We start from the raw sequence: 18,901 nt of genomic DNA, 5'->3' as shown, positions 1-18,901 counted from the left end.
GTGTTTTAATGATTGCCAACCAATGAGAATCAACCTTTTCTTTAGGATAATAACTAAAAAGTACAAATGGAAAACGAGACTAAAATTGATTTAAATCAAGATTTCCTGCTTGCTGATATAAAATCATGATTAAAATCTGTGATTTTAAATTGCTGAGATTGAAATCAGTCCACCCTGTCAGTCTATTATAAAATAAATCCAGACAGTTACACGGCCTTCTTAAACACAAGTTATATTGCTCCAGATTGTGTTTGGACTTGTCCAAGAGTAATTCAGCTTGAGAGTAGGCTCATGTAAGCACACAGTAACCAGTAGTACTGGAGGTGCCCTTCGTTGTGTGTCCTTAGAATGTAAACAGTGTGCTATGTTGCAAGAAGATTCTAGATAAGTGACTTACAACGTGTGAGGACATCCTGGGGACTGAAATACATATTCTTTGAGTCATATCAGTGGTGAACTCACCCCATAATTATTTCAGAACTGGCATGTAACCCATGAATCTGCTGTTTGAATCTGGCAGAAGGTGCCCTTGAACATACCGGATAGTGGAAGGAGAGTGAAGAAAGGGGCTGCAATTTCTTGCAAAGTCATTTTCTTACACAAATACTTTTCCTCTAGTATGTCAGTGGAAACATCAGAAGGTTCTCGGGATGATAAGAGAGTCTTATAGTAACAATGTAATAGTACTAGGTTTAATTGGGAACCAGATTTTAAAAAAATATTTTGCATTTTATACACGTGGGCAATGTTTTCCCTTCTGGACTTTGTATATTTAAATGTGACCCTTTCTTGGCAAGAGCAGGCAGCAAGGTGTCTCAGATGAAGCTGAGTGTCTGACACTTGAGCTGAATTTGGTGCAGGGAGTCTAAAGTCAAAGCATGTTAGCAAAGTTTAGTTGTTAAGAGAGTTTGTGTGTGGGTTTCACGTTCATTGCTCCATAATAGATTCAAAGTCCATTAATATCACTTCAGCCTTTCATGCCAGGCAGGAACTTCAGCCTAACTCAGGTTCTGCCTTACCCTTTAGACAGCAAATTTAAAATTAACTGTTTCACTCCTTGACTCAAAGAAATTCCAGTCAGTTTCCTTCTCATAGGACACAAAGTTTAAGTAGAGGCTTTTTGGCAGCAGAAAATCATGGTTACAGAGACAAAGGGAAAAAAAAGTATGATGAGTTTAATTTCCAAGAACAGTGGATAGTATTGGGGTCTAGTGAAACAGAATGTATAGTTACGAAACGATTTGGAACTGCACTTCTAAGAAAAATAGTATTAATGGGAAATCCAGTTAACTGGCCTTAACTGTTAATAATTGCAGTTTTTTACATATAAAACATATAGGGTATAATTCTTCTTTCTTTATCCTCCTGCTCTTCAGGTGTATAGGGCATCCTCCAGTTTCTGCTGTTTATTTGGGGCTTGTGCTGGTCTGTTCCAGCTTCTGAGTGTCATGTGAATGAATTTTGCTTCTTCCTCTATTTTTCTATGTTTCTCTAGGTTACCCTCTTTTTCTCTTTCCAGGTGGTGTGTCCATATTATCACTTGTCATGGAAATTATGTTGCTGGCATCTGTAAAACGTCCTAAATATGTCCATAGTTGTCATCCTATCATATTTGATAATTTAGATTGGTTCACTCTACTTACAATTTCTGATGGTGCAAAAAAAATTTTTCCAATGGACTCCAAAGATCTTTCTGCAGGCTTTTACTTTGGAATGAGTTGATCTTATTAATTTCTATTGTAGATTTCCATGATTCTGCTCCGTAAAGGACAGACATGACACTGGAGTTAAAAATGTGTGGTTTTGTTAGTGCCAATCATGCTACTTTTCCAAATCTTTTCAAGTTTATAAAAATTGTTTACTGCTTTTGATATTTGTTGCTTCACATCCTGAGTGGTGTCACCATCATTGCACATCTCACCCCTAGGTAAGTAAAATGACTGACTTCTTCTAGTGTTTCTTCATCCACTCTGGTTAGTTTTGGGACACTGATAGTTGTATATTTTGCCTTCCCCTTCTTGATGAACAAATCAACATCTGAATCTGCCAAAAGATGTATTTTCTTCCTTCTGATGTGTTGAACTAATCAGGACAAGGTCAGTAGCAAAAATGAGGTCATCCCATTGTGCTTTATCATTTGTCCGTAAAATTCCTTGGTTGCCTTCTGCAGTTACTTTTCTCATGACATAGTACATTACCAGTACAAACAATAGTGGGGACATAATGGACATAGTACATCCTTGCCTTACTCCAGTTGTCGCTAAAAACCCCTGGCTGATGATGTCACTATCTCTGATCCAAATGAACTACTAGGAATACATGATGAGGAGCTACTATTAGAACTTGATATTGATTTAGAAGATATTACAATGGAATAAGTTAAAGCCATCAGTAAATTCTCAAAAATGAGATTGCAGCTGGAGAGGGCAACATTACTGGAGAGATACTTAAAGCAAGTGTTGGAACAATGCTCCAGGCTTTCCTTATGTTTTTGGATAGAATATGCTATGAAGAAAATAACCCAGCCTGCTAGAAGAGAGGCCTTTTAGTAATATTGCCAAAGAAGGGTGAGCTTGCCAGCTGCAATAACTGGAGAGGAATCACATTACTTTCAGTGCCTGGGAACATCATGTGTAATGTCATCCTGGAACGTATCAAGAAACAAATAGACTTCCAACTTAGAGAGTAACAAGCAGTTTTTAGACCCTTGAGATAATATGAAGACCAATTGTAGTTCTCAGACATATACAACGAAGTGTGGAATGGCAAGCAGCACTTGTGATGAATTTTATAGCTTTCCGGAAGGCATATGACAGCATTTATAGAGATAGTCTTTGGAAAATTATGGTATACTATGGAATACCAGCAATATAATTAGAATCATCAGGGATCTAAACAGGGTATAATTAGGATATCTGAAATATATTCGAGGTATACCATGATATAAATCTCTTTCTAGGCTTCTTTAATGTACATCAACATCATTTTGAATATATACATTTTTAAAAATTTTCCCTTGTAGAGTAGTGTATCCTAAACTCAGGTTCTGGGCACATTAAATAGCATAACCACCTGGAAGAAGTTTTAACCATCTTTCCTGTACTGGTTTCCCATTGAATTTAGAATGGAAACTTACTTGCAACAGTCTTCAATACTACGTAGTGAAGCATTTGGAAACATTCTATAAAATTAAAGTTATTCATACCTACTTGTATTTAACTACTGTGGCAAGTACCAACTTACAGTTTGGTATAACTTCAGCAGATCTACAGCAGTATCTCTTGGCTATAACTATGAAGTAAACCTTTATTTTTAATTGCTGTGAAGAAGCAATGAGTCAGAGAGTGCCTCTCATGAATGACAGGTAATTGATCTGTCCCTTAAGAATAGGTTATTATGAACTCTGAGGGGGAAATGTCCACTTCCTGCTTATGACTTCCATGAAATCTTATCTGAAATCATGATGTTGGTGACAGCAACCCTAACAAAAAAAAAATCTTCTGGGTAATTTATTTTGACAAGTACCACTTCTTTATGCTGCAATTTTGATATATTTAGAATCCCTTTTTAAGGACCAAATGTTGCACAGCATGCGGTTTGTTGTTCAGCAGCAAAATAACTTTTACTGTTTTGATTGTATGATTCAGTGTAATTGTTTAAATATTTATGGAAAAAGATCTAATGTTTATACATGTTATGTGGGCTGCTGCTGTTGCAACAGCACTTTCAATGTGGCTATAAATGATAGCTGACTTCATTCCATTTAGAAGTCTAAAAAACCATTAACTTAAAAGGGGCAGATAAGGATATTACTAAAATGATGTAATCTACTCTTTAATGAGCATCTTTGTTCATGTTAGAGCACAGATCATATAATATTGTACAAAAATTGAATGTCATGAGCATAAATTAGTCTCTAAGGTGCAACAAGTAATCCTTTTCTTTTTATAAAAAATACGAATACCTAATATATACCTGGTGTTATATAGAATTGAGAGAGCTTGATGGACCCTGCTCCAAGCAGCCTCAGCCTGTAATCTAATTAAAAAAAATATTTGGAGAATTTTGGTGTCTGATTTGAATGACCAGAGGATGGATTTATCTCAGGGAATCAAATATATAAATATTCAATATTGAATTTTGAACATACTGCAAGTTTAGATCCTGACCCTGCACTTGGATTCATGTGGGCAGACTCCTGTGCCCGTGCAGAGCCCTAATGAAGAAAAAAAAAATCAGTGTAGACAGAATGATTATTTGAATTACAGTATGTGTAACTTTGCTAGTCTCTGGACAATAGCTTTTATATTTATAACCTTGATCTTAAAAGAATGTTATGTGACATAAACTAATATCTATCTGATATATTTTTAAAGAACAGCAGTTAGTGTTCTGTATTCAAAGGCTACTGTAGCTGCTTGAGACAAAGCTGCTAATTTAATCATATACATTTATCCAGCCAGCAAGTGTAAATACAGTAGAACCTCAGAGTTACAAACACCAGAGTTACATTCAGTCAACCACACAGCTCATTTGGAACCGGAAGTACGCAATCAGGCAAGCAAGCGGATGCTGTGCAAATCATTACTGGATCAAGCTCTGTGAAGAGATACAGAGAGCTTCAGACACAGGAAACCTCAAAGTCCTGTATGATGGTCTGAAGAAAGCTATTAGTTCCACTGTCAACAAGGTTGCCCCACTCAAATCACTCAGTGGTGAAATCATTACAGATAAAAGCAAACAGTTGTCTTGTTGTGTCAAACACTATTCAGAGCTATATGTAGATGAAAGAAACATCACCAGCGAATCACTGGATCAAATACCAACTCTACAGGTCATGTCAGAGCTAGATGTGGAGCCCACTGTAGAAGAGTTAAGAAAGGCCATTGATTTACTGTCAAGTGGCAAGGCTCCTGGAAAAGATGGCATCCTAGCAGAAATCCTCAAGTGCGGGAAAGACAGCCTATTACCATATGTGCCGAGTTTCTAATCTGCCGGGGATGCTCCCACCCCGGCTCTGCCCAAGCCCCGCCCCCACTCCACTCCTTCCCCCAATGCCCCACCCCCACCCTGCTTCTTCCCACCCCTGCCCTGCCCCCACCATGCCTCTTCCTCTCCCCACCCCATCTCTTCCCTTCCAGTTCTGTCCCCTCCCTCAAGTGTGCTGTGCCCTCGCTCTTCCCCCTCCCTCCCAGCACCTCCTGATGCTGCGAAACAGCTGATCTGTGGAAGGTGCGGGGAAGGAGGGGGAGGTTCTGATGGGGGGCTGCCTGTGGGGGCTCAGTACCCACCATTTTTTTCCCGAGGGTGCTCCAGCCTCGGAGCACCCACAGAGTCGGCACCTATTATGCCTATTACCTATGCCTACTACCATATCTTCATCGGCTGCTACTTAATTGCTGGAAAGAGGGTGAGGTACCACAAGAGACGCGTGACACAAACATCATTATTTTGTATAAAAATAAAAGTGAAAAGGATCACTGAAACAACTACAGGGGTATCTCGCTACTAAGTGTAGCAGGAAGAGCTTTCGCAAAATTCATCTTAGTACACCTACAACAGCTGACGAATCATGTTTACCTGAATCACGGTGCGGATTCAGGGCTGGAAGATCAACTACAGACATGATATTTTCTCTGCGTCAACTCCAAGAAAAGTGAAGAGAGCAAAACTGACCATTGTACATCGCCTTTTTGACCTAACCAAAGCATTCAACACAGTCAGCAGAGCAGGTCTATTTGCATACTAGAAAAGATAGGATGCCCACCAACCCTGTTAAGTCTTATACATTCATTCCACAACGACATGAGAGCAACTGTCCAGTTTGATGGGTCCACTTTGGACAGCTTTGGGATGAAAAGTGGAGTGAAGCAAGGATGTGATCTTGCCTCTACACTCTTTGGAATTAGTACTCTCGAACTGTGCATTTAAGGACATACATGAAAGATAGAGTGCATCTCCACACAAGATCAGATGGGAAACTCCTTCAACCTGTCGTACTGGCCGCTGCTTCCTGCAGCTCCTATTGGCCGGGAATGGCGAACCGCGGCCACTGGGAGCTGCGGGGGGCCGTGCCTGCGGACGGTCACTGTCAGCAAAATGTCTCATGGCCCACAATCAGACTACCCTGATGGGCCTCAGGTTGCCCACCACTGATCAAGACCAAAATGCTAGTATACCAAGCTTGCGTCCTCAGCACTGTCACGTATGGTGGGGAAACACGGACAACTTATGCGCATCAGGAGAAAAGGTTAAACAGTTTCCACCTACATTGTTTATGCCACATACGCAACACCAAATGGCAAGATAAACTCACCAACACAGAAGTTCTTCGAAGGGAAAATTTACCAAGTGTGACAGCCCTGCTCAAGCAAAGATGACTGCTCTGGCTGGGCCATCTGAGTAGGCTGGAAGACGGACGAATACCCAAGGACATGTTATATGGGGAGCTATCAGAGGAAACAAGAACAACAGGACAACCCAAGCTTCGCTATAAAGACATATGTAAGCGAGATATGAAGGAATTTGAAATTGATCTTGACCAATGAGAAACCTTGGCAAGTGATTGTAACAAGTGGCGCTATCGTCTCCATCAGAGTATCAAAGTCCATGACAGAAGCTGGCTACTACAGCTTGAAGAGAAAGGAGCCCATAGGAAGCAAGCAGCTCCGAACCAAGATATGTGCATTTGCAATAATTGCTAAAGATCATGCAAATCTCGTATTGAACTATTCAGTCACATGAGACATTGCAAACCATCTACATCATAGGCTGCAATTCCCACCGTCTCTCACAGACGAAAGGATGCCGACAAACTGTTAAACATAAGCTACTGAAAAAAAAAAAAGGAAAAGCAGTATTTTTCTTCTGAATAGTTAAGTTTCAAAGCTGTATTAACTAAATGTTCAGTTGTGAAGTTTTGAAAGAACAATCATAATGTTTTGTTCAGAGTTATGAACAACCTCCATTCCCGAGGCATTCATGACTCTGAGATTCTACTGTAAGGATCTTTCATTTAGTTTGTGCGTTTACAATTTAATTATTTAGAAATCTTCCTAGTTAATTTCACTTGGCAGCCTCTCAACATTCTTTTGAAATGTTAATATATTTAATTTGGCTTTCAGAACATGAGTATTTAAAAAATCATGTATACAGTGTGTAGTTTTGTAACATGCACAAACAAATTTAGATAATTTGGTGGGACCTTCTTGGCTTCTGTGATTGTGACTACACAGATTTACCCAGAGGCTTATACAGTAACTGAAAAACACAACCACTTTTTTCAGGGAGAATTCTTGATATTCCATTTAAATGCAGTACTCCTTCAATTTTAGGATCAGATGTATCAGTTTTATGCAGTAAATTAAAAACATATTTTACATAAAACCAACATACTTTACATAAAACCAAAGCAGTAATTTTTCTGAGTTTTATGAAATCCTTGTAAGTGGATAGGCTAATCATAGTCTAGTTCTTCTCAGGTTTAGTCTTGAAGCTTTGGACAAGGGGGCTTTTCATGCCTTCTTATTTCAAATGCTATAATATACATAAAATATTTTAAAATATTAATTAAAATGCTTAGAATATCAGTTGGTGTGTATCTGTGTCTCTTGCCTAAAAAAAATTATCATTGCTTCTGTAGTGTGAAAGAATCTCTCTCCTCTAACTTCTTGGTACTCCATTGTTTTTGCACATGTTTCACTTACTAGTCAAGTTGTGCTGATATGTGCCCACTGATATAAGATTTCTTTAGTTTTAATGGCAGTAACATATTTGTTTTTAGAATTCCAGAATGCACATATGTTGTAAATCATGTGTTGTGTATTCTTTCCTATTTCTCAGCTGTATCATTGTATAATGGCAAATTGGCATCAGATCTATGGCATAGAATTTGTGTTTTAGTGATCTGATTAGCACTGCTCTTTTTCAAATGGATTCTGAACTGCTCAGTTGTGTATCATGGGCCCTAGACTGCTAACAACTCAAGGAAATTGTAAATCCTGCAGGGGCTTAGGCTAAATAAAAGAGTGCTCAAGGTGGTCCACAAGACAATGTCTCTGTTAAGATAAAGTCTTCTCTATAAAAAAAGGTTTGAAAACTCCAGCAGTATATCAGAAAGTCTTCCCCCACTCTGCCTTGAAAGTGTGCCTCAGCATTTGTCTATTCAAACTGACTGCTGAGGCTAGTAATGACTGTGATCACTACAGACCTAGCCTGGAAATGAAGCAGTGGTTTATAGGAAAACACGCTGTACATTCTATCAATCTTCTTAGCCATCTGGTTCCTCCTCTTCTGCTCTTTGAAATGCAATTACAAACTGGATTAGTATTCAGGATAATTTTTTTAATGATTAAATAGCATGAAAAATATTTTTAACTGACATTCATGCTTGTCTTGGTGAGGAATGAGCAAGCAGTAGCTGTCAGAGACTTTGGGGACAGGATCAATCATGAGGGCTTCTGTTCCCAAGAGACTCAGTTTCCACTCCTTCCCTAAGAGGAGAGAAACAGGAACTGGCATGAACTCCAGGAGCAGCAGTGCCCATGAAGGTCATGTTGATTTACTAATAAATAGAAATGACCAATCACCTTCTCAAATGAGCTTACACAGTTCCTTTGAGAACTGATACCTTACCCATAATGGTACTTCAAAAGCACTGGTCCCCAGCCTTTTTGAAAGGCTGAACTTATTTACCAGAATTAAACCGTGGGTATACAACCCCGTGCCCTTATCCTACCATTCAGTTGTGGATCCTCAAACAGAGAATTTAATTATGGGTCCTCTTAAACATTACTCGGACCCTGACTGTTACCCCTGATGAGTAGGGGCTTCAACCTCAATCACAAAACAGAGATTTGGAACAAGTAAAATAGAAGGTAGATAATGTCAGTGTACTGATGCCCTGCCTGTAGGCTTTTATCATTTAGGTGTGGATAGACATTTGACCATAAGTTGTAAAAGCAAGATGAAGCAATATTAATACAGTGACTACCTCTCTTTCTTATTATGTATTATTAAATATTTATATTATGGTAGCACCCAAAGGTCGCACTACAAACATGGATAAGACACTACTTGCCCTTAAGGGCTTACAATCTGCAGACCTTTTTCTACCACAAACCATGTAACTAACGAAGCTGTTCCAATTCTTCACCAGATTCATTTGTTTGTATGCTGCAACCCTGTCCCCTACCCTGTTTTGTATATTTTAGCTTGTAAACACACAGAGCTTGTATCTTATTTATGTTTGTATAGCACCCAACACAATGGAGCTCAAATCTCAATTGCTGCCTTTGGGTGCTATCATTATAGGCTGGGCTGGTTGCCTGGTTAGTATTCAGGTTGCCCAACACTTACCATTATAAGACCACTTACCATTACAAGAGATCCACTTCCTGGACACTACAGTACAAATAAGCGATGGTCACATAAACACCACCCTATACGAGAAACCTTCTGACCGCTATACTTACCTACATGCCTCCAGCTTTCATCCAGACCACATCACACGATCCCTTGTCTACAGCCAAGCCCTCAGATACAACCGCATTTGCTCTAATCCCTCAGACAGAGACAAACACCTACAGGATCTCTATCAGGCATTGTTAAAACTACAATACCCACCTGGGGAAGTGAAAAAACAGATTGACAGAGCCAGAAGGGTACCCGGAAGTCACCTACTACAGGACAGGCCCAACAAAGAAAGTAACAGAATGCCACTAGCCATCACCTACAGCCCCTAACTAAAGCCTCTCCAGCCATCATCAAGGATCTACAACCTATCCTGAAGGACGATCCCTCACTCTCACAGACGTTGGGAGACAGGCCAGTCCTCGTGTACAGACAGCCCCCCAACCTGCAGCAAATACTCACCAGCAACAACACACCACACAACAGAAACACTAACCCAGGAACCAACCCCTGCAACAAATCCCGTTGCCAACTCTGTCCGCATATCTATTCAAGGGACACCATCATAGGACCCAACCACGTCAGCCACACCATCAGGGGCTTGTTCACCTGCACATCTACCAATGTGATATATGCCATCATGTGCCAGCAATGCCCCTCTGCCATGTACATTGGCCAAACTGGACAGTCTCTACGTAAAAGAATAAATGGACACAAATCAGAGTTCAAGAATTGTAACATTCAAAAACCAGTAGGAGAGCACTTCAATCTCCCTGGATACTCAATAACAGACTTAAAAGTCAACTAAGAGTCCTTGTGGCACCTTAGAGACTAACAAATTTATTTGGGCATAAGCTTTCATGGTCTAGAACCCACTTCATCAGATGCATGGAGTGGAAAACACAGTGGCAGGTATATATATACATAGTACATGAAAAGATGGGAGTTGCCTTATCAAGCAGGGGGTCAGTCTGATGAGACAATTCAATTAACAGTAGAATACAAAGGGAGGAAAAATCACTTTTGTAGTGGTAATGAGGGCGGTCCATTTCAAACAGTTGACAAGAAGGTGTGATCACTAAAAAGGTGATTTTTCGTCCCTTGGTTTTCTACTGTTAATTGAATTGTCTCTTTAGACTGGCCCCCCTCTTGGTAAGGCAACTCCCATCTTTTCATGTACTATGTATGTTGTGACAAAGTTCCTCCTCTGCCTTGGTGGGTCTTGCGCTTATTGGCGGATTTGCTTGCCTTGGAGCTTCACAGCAGCCTTCAATTTGGCTGTTTTCGTGAACCCACGGTCCAGGTCAACTCCTCCTGTGTCTGACCAGGAGTTGGGAGGTTTGGGGGGAACCCAGGCCCGCCCTCTACTCCGGGTTCCAGCCCAGGGCCCTGTGAAATGCAGCTGTCTAGAGTGCCTCCTGGAACAGCTGTGTGACAGCTACAACTCCGTGGGCTAGGACCGTAGGACCTTCCTTCTGGTGTCTGATAATGCTTGTACTCCTCAGTCCTCCAACAGTATGCGTTCTCAATCTCAGCTCCTAGCGCCTCTTGCTCCCAGCTCCTTACATGCGCACCACAAACTGAAGTGAGCTCCTTTTTAAACCCAGGTGCCCCGATTAGCCTGCCTTAATTGATTCTAACAGCTTCTTCATTAGAACACCTGCAGTCAATCAGCCTGTCTGTCTTAATTGTCTCCAGAAGGTTCCTGATTGTTCTGGAACCTCCCTGTTACCTTACCCAGGGAAAAGGGACCTACTTAACCTGGGGCTAATATATCCGCCTTCTATTACTCTCCTGTAGCCATCTGGCCTGACCCGGTCACAATATATATACTTGCTACTGTATTTTCCACTCCATGCATCCGATGAAGTGGGTTATATCCCCCAAAAGCTTATCCCCAAATAAATTTGTTATTCTCTAAGGTGCCACAAGGACTTCTCGGTTTTTTTATTATAAGACTGTTTTCAGTTGCTTATAACTTTGCCATTCTTTAACAGTTTGGGTGAAATTTTTCATGCTGGGTCTCTGCGTCAGATTGATATTTTTTGGGAGGTGAGCAGAGGTGGAGGGAATTTCCATCAGAAGAGTTCAGTCTTTTCTGAGAATGAGACTAAGGAAAAGTATGTTGTCTTGACCAAGTTAAAAATTCTGGTGATGTTGTCTTTCAAAACTTCAAGCATAGCCATGCTTTGGAGCAGAGACTTGAAATTTAACATGGATTGGCCTTATTCTCAGGATTGTGACTTTTGCCATCCCTGTGAAGATCTGCCCAACTTTGGCCAAGTTATAAGTCTTGGAAAAATCCCAGTTTGCATGTGTTCAGTAGAGACTTGCTAGAGCTTTATAGTAAAAAACTCATCTGCACTGAATATGCTTCAGCCAGGGGCTACAGGGTTCTGAGCAGGACTTTCTATGCAATTGCTGCCGTGGGCCAGGCTGGGGCCGGGAACAGAAACTGACAACAGCAAGATCATCTCTCCTGTGCAGTCACTGATGCCCCAGCTGGGCCCAGGCAGCATGGAGGAGGAAGCTGCTGGATTCAAATACAGAGGAGACAAGAGCCAGATCCAAGAGTGGAGAGAAGCAGACTGGGACAAGGAGTCTTAGTGGGAGAGGGAAACTGGGGGTGGGAGGGAGAGTGGAATTAGTTGGGAAGGAGACAAACTGGGAACCAGTGGGGTGGGAGAAAGGAGGTGAGGGGAAGAGACATGGGATCTGACGAAGAGCCAGGATGCGAGGAAGGGGAGGAACTGGGATTGGACAAGGATCTGAGGGGAGAACTGAGACTGACTGGACAAGGAGCCAGGTGGTGGTGGTGGTGGTGGTGAGGGGACTGATTGGGCAAGAATACTATTCCAGGAGACTGGGACTCTGAGCTTGTGGGGTGGGAGGGAAGGAGGAAGGCAACTGGACTCGGTATGCAGAGGACACAGACGGATGGGACAAGGAGCCAGAGTAGGGGAATGGAACTGGCTGGGCAAGGAGACGGGGGGCAAAGAGTTGGGTGTGAGTGGGGAGACCTGGGATTCTGTGAGCAAGGAACACAGACCGGGAGTGGGGACTAGGAGGAAGACTGGGAGAGTGAGTCCAGAGGGGGAAACTAGGGCTGTCTGAGCACTGGGATTGGGATGGGAAGCCTGAGAAGTGAGATTGGGACTGGTTAAACCAGGAGACGGTGCAAGGAGCCAGTAGTGAGAGTCAGGATGGGGACGTGAACAGTCTGGAGTGGATGTGGCAGAATGGGTCAAGCTTGTGGGGAACGGGCAGAAGACTTTGTGCCCCATAGAGCACACTCCTGTCCAGAGGCTGGAATGGAACGCAAGATTCCTGAGTTTCACCATTCCCCTGCTGTCAGCAAATATCTGTGAAATGCAGTGGCAAAGTGTGTTTCATGTCCCTCTAGTGCTGCTCCACATAGAATTAAAGTTGCCTGTGTAGCTGACATTTCTAAACTTTTAAGTGTTTGACTTTGCAACCTTCCTTTTAACATAGGGGTCCTTTTAACATGGGTGTGTGTGTGTGTAGGTGTGTGTGTGGGGTGTGTGTGTGTGTGTGTAATAATAGAAATGTTTACTAATAATAGCCGTGTGCCGGTGGTGAAAAACTGCTGTTTTAAGCATACAGCATGATATACATCCTTCAGACTCAATTGTGCCATTTAAGCACAGTCACACCACCCCAGGGGGAACACCATGAGGCACTGTGCAGCATGCCTTCCTGAGCTGCTTGACATATGCAGGTTCTTCATTGCTGTACACCTTTATGAGGCTAGCCAGGGTGTGTGTGTTTCTCCCAATAGAAATAGAAATGTAGTCGCCCCTAAACTTCAATTCTGTTTGACCCATCAGGAGGCCATTGGCGTTGGGATGGCTCTTTATGCTCTTCTTACTGCACATCACTCTCCATCCGTGTCCTAGCGAGGCACAATCTAGCCCTTTCTGAAGTTAATAGCAATAATGTACTGAATTGCTTTGGGTATGTTGTCTGTGGGATCAAACTTACTTTGTTGCAAGTACCTTGCATGACTATGACCTACCATAGTTATCCATGTCTCCACTTCTGGTAACACAGTTGCCTTTGTCATTAGATACTTTGCATTGCAAACTGAAATCATGTAAATGGTGGTTTTTGTAGCTGCAGAAATACTGACTTTTTTGTGTCTTTACTTACAGCTTTTACGAGAATTGAAGCACCCCAATGTGATTGCATTACAGAAGGTTTTCCTTTCTCACAGTGATAGAAAGGTTTGGCTGCTGTTTGATTATGCTGAACATGATTTGTGGGTAAGTGCAATTTTCCTGTATTTTTAAAATATTTATACAATATTCATATGTGACACTGATGTGTGTCTGTGTATAATATAGTTAAGGTTGTAACTGAGGATGTATTATAAGCCCAATTTTGGCCTTCCCTCTAATATCCATGAAAAATGCCATGTCAGCTTCAAAAATGAAGATTGAATATTCTTACCAGATTTGAAGGGAATAGGTTATGGGGTTCCCAAATTGTCACCCTAAAATAAAAGTGTGAAGAAGCTTTCCACGCTTTCTTTTTGCAACTTTTGTTACAAAAATTAAGTGAGAGAGAGAGATTAGTTTCCTGGTTTCCCTCATCAATATCTAGTGCGGAAAACCAAAATCCAGTTGATTTACACTCTAATTTCAAAGTTTATTAATGTCTGAATTTGTAATGTTGCTATGAGTGAGGCCTGTTCCACTGAGTTTAGAGTAGGATATGAAATGATTTCTGGAGATTTTTTAAAATGAAAACTTACATCTCTCGCCCATTTCCTCATAGTGATAGCATGTCAATGGCAGAAAGGGAATTTTTCCACCAAAAGTCTAATGATATTTGGTTTGATCTGTTATAGACTGAGGTTTGTTACAACATTATGTTCTGGATTTGGGTACAGATTCTCAAGCTTCATTTCCCCATCCAAAATATATGGGCTGCTTAGATCTGGGGGCTTGGCTCAGGCCCAGAAGAGAACAAAACATCCTAAGAAGTAATTTGTGGTGAATAAGTTCCTTTGAAAACGTTCTTGCCACTTCTGTCCTTACCATTGTCAGTCTCAATGTTATTACAAAGGCATCACTAATATGGAAGTTAGCATTACTAACAATATGTTTAATGTCAGTGGCAGATTGTTGAATTGCTTGTAATTACAAGTATATTAGATAATGAGAGCTATTTATACAAGACATTATCAGAAGTTCACTACTGAGGAAAGTAAACACAGACTATGCACAAAGTAAAAGAAAACTTAGATCAGAGTGAATCAACTCATGAGATTTAATCCTCCTGCATATAATCTAGTTGAATCAACTTGCTCTGACATGGTGACAGTCTTGCACTGAGTCACTTCTGAAGGTTTTTCCTCAAAATCAAATTACACAAAAATGTGTGTACTCTACATATATTTCCATTCTACATATTATAATTTTACATGCATATAATTTAAATAATTCTGTCCGTCAGTTGAATTTACTTGTTTTTTAGAAAAAAGAAAAGGAATACTTGTGGCACCTTAGAGACTAACAAATTTATTTGAGCATAAGCTTTTGTGAGCTACTGCTCACTTCATCGGATGCATTCAGTGAAAAATACAGTGGGGAGATTATTTTCCACTGAATGCATCCGATGAACTGAGCTGTAGCTCATGAAAGCTTATGCTCAAATAAATTTGTTAGTCTCTAAGGTGCCACAAGTACTCCTTTTCTTTTTGCGAATACAAACTAACACGGCTGCTACTCTGAAACTTGTTTTTTAGAGTAACCACAAGAACCATTTTACGGCTGCATTGAGTGGCATGTTCAAGAACCCTTTTCACCAACCTTTGCTATTCCAATTTTTTTGTGTGTGTGGTATTCATATTGTGTAAAAAAAAAAAAAAACAAAAACACCACATGGCTAATAGATGAGGAATCACTATGTTTTAATGTTCTCACCACTCCTTATGGGTCTGGCTGTTGTTTAGTCATAGTCCCAGTTTAGTTAATTGATATATATTATTTGAGATGTAATGTTTGTTACCCTAGTACTTTCTGGCCTCTGACTTTCTCCTTACTCCTTTCTGTGCAATATGTGCTGATCAAATAATTTTCCTTTCCCATGCACCTGATCATGTCTCTCCACTTTTTAATCTTTACAAGAACTTTCCCTCTTCCTCTGCATAAAATTAGTTACATTCAACGCTCTCCATAACTTGGTTCTTGCCTAAAGCTTTGGCCTCATCTCCTCTAAAAGCCTCTTGTTCCTACCATTTCTCCCCAGCATCACTCCAAACTTCCCCCTTTGTCTCTTTTGCTCACTCCCAACTTTGTGTCTTTTTTCATGCTGCCTCCAACAGCCTCCCAGTTAACGTACGTAAAGCTCCTTCACACTCCTCCTTCAAAAAGCTCCTTAAAATCCCACGTTTTGTGAATCATTTCAGTAGTAATGTCCACTTTTTTCTGTGTGGTGGTGTTTTGCATTTCGTGTACTGCACAACTTGAGCCCTTAAACCTTTTGGGGAAGAGAACTTACTTGTTTTGCATAGGTTTTTTACTAAACAATACTATATACTCTCACAGTGTTACCCCAAACAAAATAAGTATATTTAATGCCTATATCCATCTGAAAATATATATATATTTTTTAAATTGTGGGATAATAGATGTGCTTTCACTAAAGAGTGATACACAGATGATCAACATTTTCAAATTTGGGTGCCTAAAGTTAGTTACCCAAATCCATATTTAAGCACCTAAATTAGTGTGTCCTGATCCTTAAAGTTGCTAATCATCTGCAACTCTTAATGGCTTCAGTGGGAACTGTAAATGTGCATCACTTATAAAGATCAGGCCACTTTAATTAAAGTGGTTATCTTTAGGCTCCTATGCTAGAAAATTTTGGCCAGAGATGAATAATGAAGTATGCCGGATATTATCTTCTGTATATTTTGTAGTACAATAAAAATTCAACCTATTTTAATGAACAAAAATTATGAATAGAAGCCCAGTCGTTAAGGGGGAGAGTCTTTGGATTCAGATGATGATTATATTTTATTAAAATACTTTTGTGATGGGCAAGAACAAACACTACTTATTTTTGTTCAGCATTTTTAATACAGATATATCATAGATCACCTCACATTTGGTGACAAATGTAGTAAACTACAAAGTTTACTTGTAATTTATGTTAGTAGTTGTAATTTATCTTGTTAGCATCTGTGGTTGGCATAAGGAAGACGCGAAGAGAGCTGTAATAACTTAAAAACATTTGACTAAGTCTTTATCAATATTTGTATTATCCCCCCCTGCAAACATATTAACTACTCACTCATTAGCTAATATAATCACACTGAATCCCCAAAACACCTCCCAAATTTTACCAGACAGGCAAAACAAAATAATTCACATGATTTGAAGAAGCAAGAAAGCATAAACTTTGGCCATGTAGCAATTCATCGAACCAATACATAGTCATACTTGGTTTTATACTTTAATTCCCAAATCCTCAATATAATCCACATATGGTTTCCGTATGTTTTTAAAGCCTATCCTGTGTTCTTTCAGTCTATCTTTCAAATGATGCAACCTGAGGTAAGGTTAGCCAACCTTATTCCTCTCTTATTCCTCTCTTGGGGATGTATTGTCCTTACAAAGTCTAATGGCTATTCTTTTTGGTCACTTTTAATCTAATTTACATCCAGGTTGTCTTTCTTGATTTAATGATCTTCAGATTAGAAGTATTATTAGTTTTACATATCCCTGAGCTAGTCATAAAGACCATGTGCAGAATGATGGCCATGTTTGCAATTGCTCCTTTCGAATCCACATGTGTGACTGTACCGTCCTATAAAATGTGTTTCATGGATTAAACATATCCAAGAAAAGTGTAAATACCTAAACCTTCTACCTGTTTTCTGCAATGCCCAATGCTTACCATGTAAAATTTTTTAAAAAGACAATTTTAAATGTCTCTCTTGCTGTTTTATAATTAAGGAACTTTGTTGACCTATTCAGTTTTCATATAATTTTCCTTGTTCTGTCTTAGTTTAAGGTTTTATACTGCTGCATGTCACTTCCTTTGTGGGTCATAAGCATTTGACATCACTTTTAAAATTTATAAGAAACAAATTAAATGTGTGATGGCCACTAAATTCAACTTTTCTTAGTAACATTTTTTTTAAAGGCCACAGATGAGATCTGGCTAGAGATGAGGTTTTTATTGGTAACAGTTATGTATTTATTACCTTCCAGCAGGTCAGAAATGCGTAGGATTCCCAGCTACACCAATAAACCATATGCCATTGTAACCCACCCAACTTCTGGGTTTGGTGCTCTGTCCCATTGAGTGGCATTGAGGCCACTTAGAGAGAAATTAATGAGTCTGCTCTACACCCTTAGTTAAGAGCTACATGGCTTTTAGCTCATGCAGTAGAGGCACATGCATTTAGCTCCAGAGGTCCCAGGTTCAATCCCACCTGCTGATGAGGGGGGCCTGTCGGTGTTACACCATTACCTTTTTAATATTAATATTCCCTTTACATGCTGTTTGATTGAAATATTCGACAGATCTCTCCATCCTATGTATTATATTATTCATCCTTTCTATTTGCTTAACTAGATTCCTGCTCTTAAAGAAAATTAATATCCATTTTTCTGTCCTGAATTGGTGAGATATCTTTCCTTCTGTAGCTTATGGCTCAGAGCTGATCCTCAATGAGTTTATCTGCAGATACCAGTGAAACTGTTAAAATAAAAAATAGTTGTTGCATATGATATGAAATAATGTTGGATGTTAATCTATTACACATAGTCTGCCTTTTTAAATTAAAGAAAAAGGTTATAAGGATGCAGGGGTTGTCTTTAATATATGATTTTCATCTAGTAATAGAAATGAGAAATCCTATTATCCTCATTTTGTTTAGAAAGAAAGCACAAAGGATCCTCTTTGGATCAAAACTTCCTAATTCCAATTGACTCAGCATTCAAATAAAGATTTACAATTTCACATATCAAACTTTCAAGGAAATAGTCTTGTATTCTTACTATTAATTTAATAATGGTAGTGAAGCGCCTGCTAGTAAGTACAAATAGTACTGCAAATTTAAGTGGATTCCATCAACATTTTCCAATATTTAAGTCATACTCAGATCTGGTGCAATTCCATTGGTTTTACTTGGTTACATTAAGTCTGATTTTAGCTCTTACTCATAAGGATAGCTCAAGCCCAAATATTTTTACATTACTTAAATGTAGGCTTGGCAAGCCAGTCAATTGACCACCTATTATTTGACCACGGTCAAGTATTGTCAAATATTTCAGCAAGAATCCTCTGATTTACGGTGGATAAAGATTGATGATTTAAAAAAAATCAGATTTTTTATTTAAATTGGATTTTTAAAATTTTGTTATTAAATTATCGTTTTTTTTTAAAAATCAGTTTAAACTAAAAACTGAATTTAATACAAAATATGTCAAGACCTAAATTTATTATAATCTCT

The 18,901-nt window shown here is 39.6% G+C and overlaps 1 protein-coding gene across 2 annotated transcripts in view; it reads left to right on the top strand.

Moving 5' to 3' along the window:
• Positions 1 to 18,901, top strand: part of CDK19 (cyclin dependent kinase 19) — a 228,182-nt gene that overhangs the window by 109,349 nt on the left and 99,932 nt on the right. For both annotated transcript variants that reach the window (XM_074948241.1, XM_074948242.1), the window contains one exon: positions 13,584 to 13,694. In XM_074948241.1, coding sequence (XP_074804342.1) covers positions 13,584 to 13,694 — 111 coding nt within the window. The remainder of the gene's footprint in view (positions 1 to 13,583; positions 13,695 to 18,901) is intronic.

Source organism: Natator depressus, chromosome 3 (assembly GCF_965152275.1).
Source record: "Natator depressus isolate rNatDep1 chromosome 3, rNatDep2.hap1, whole genome shotgun sequence".
Taxonomy (NCBI): Eukaryota; Metazoa; Chordata; order Testudines; family Cheloniidae; genus Natator; species Natator depressus.
Note: the sequence above shows the minus strand (reverse complement) of the source record. Positions and strands in the feature narration are given on the sequence as shown.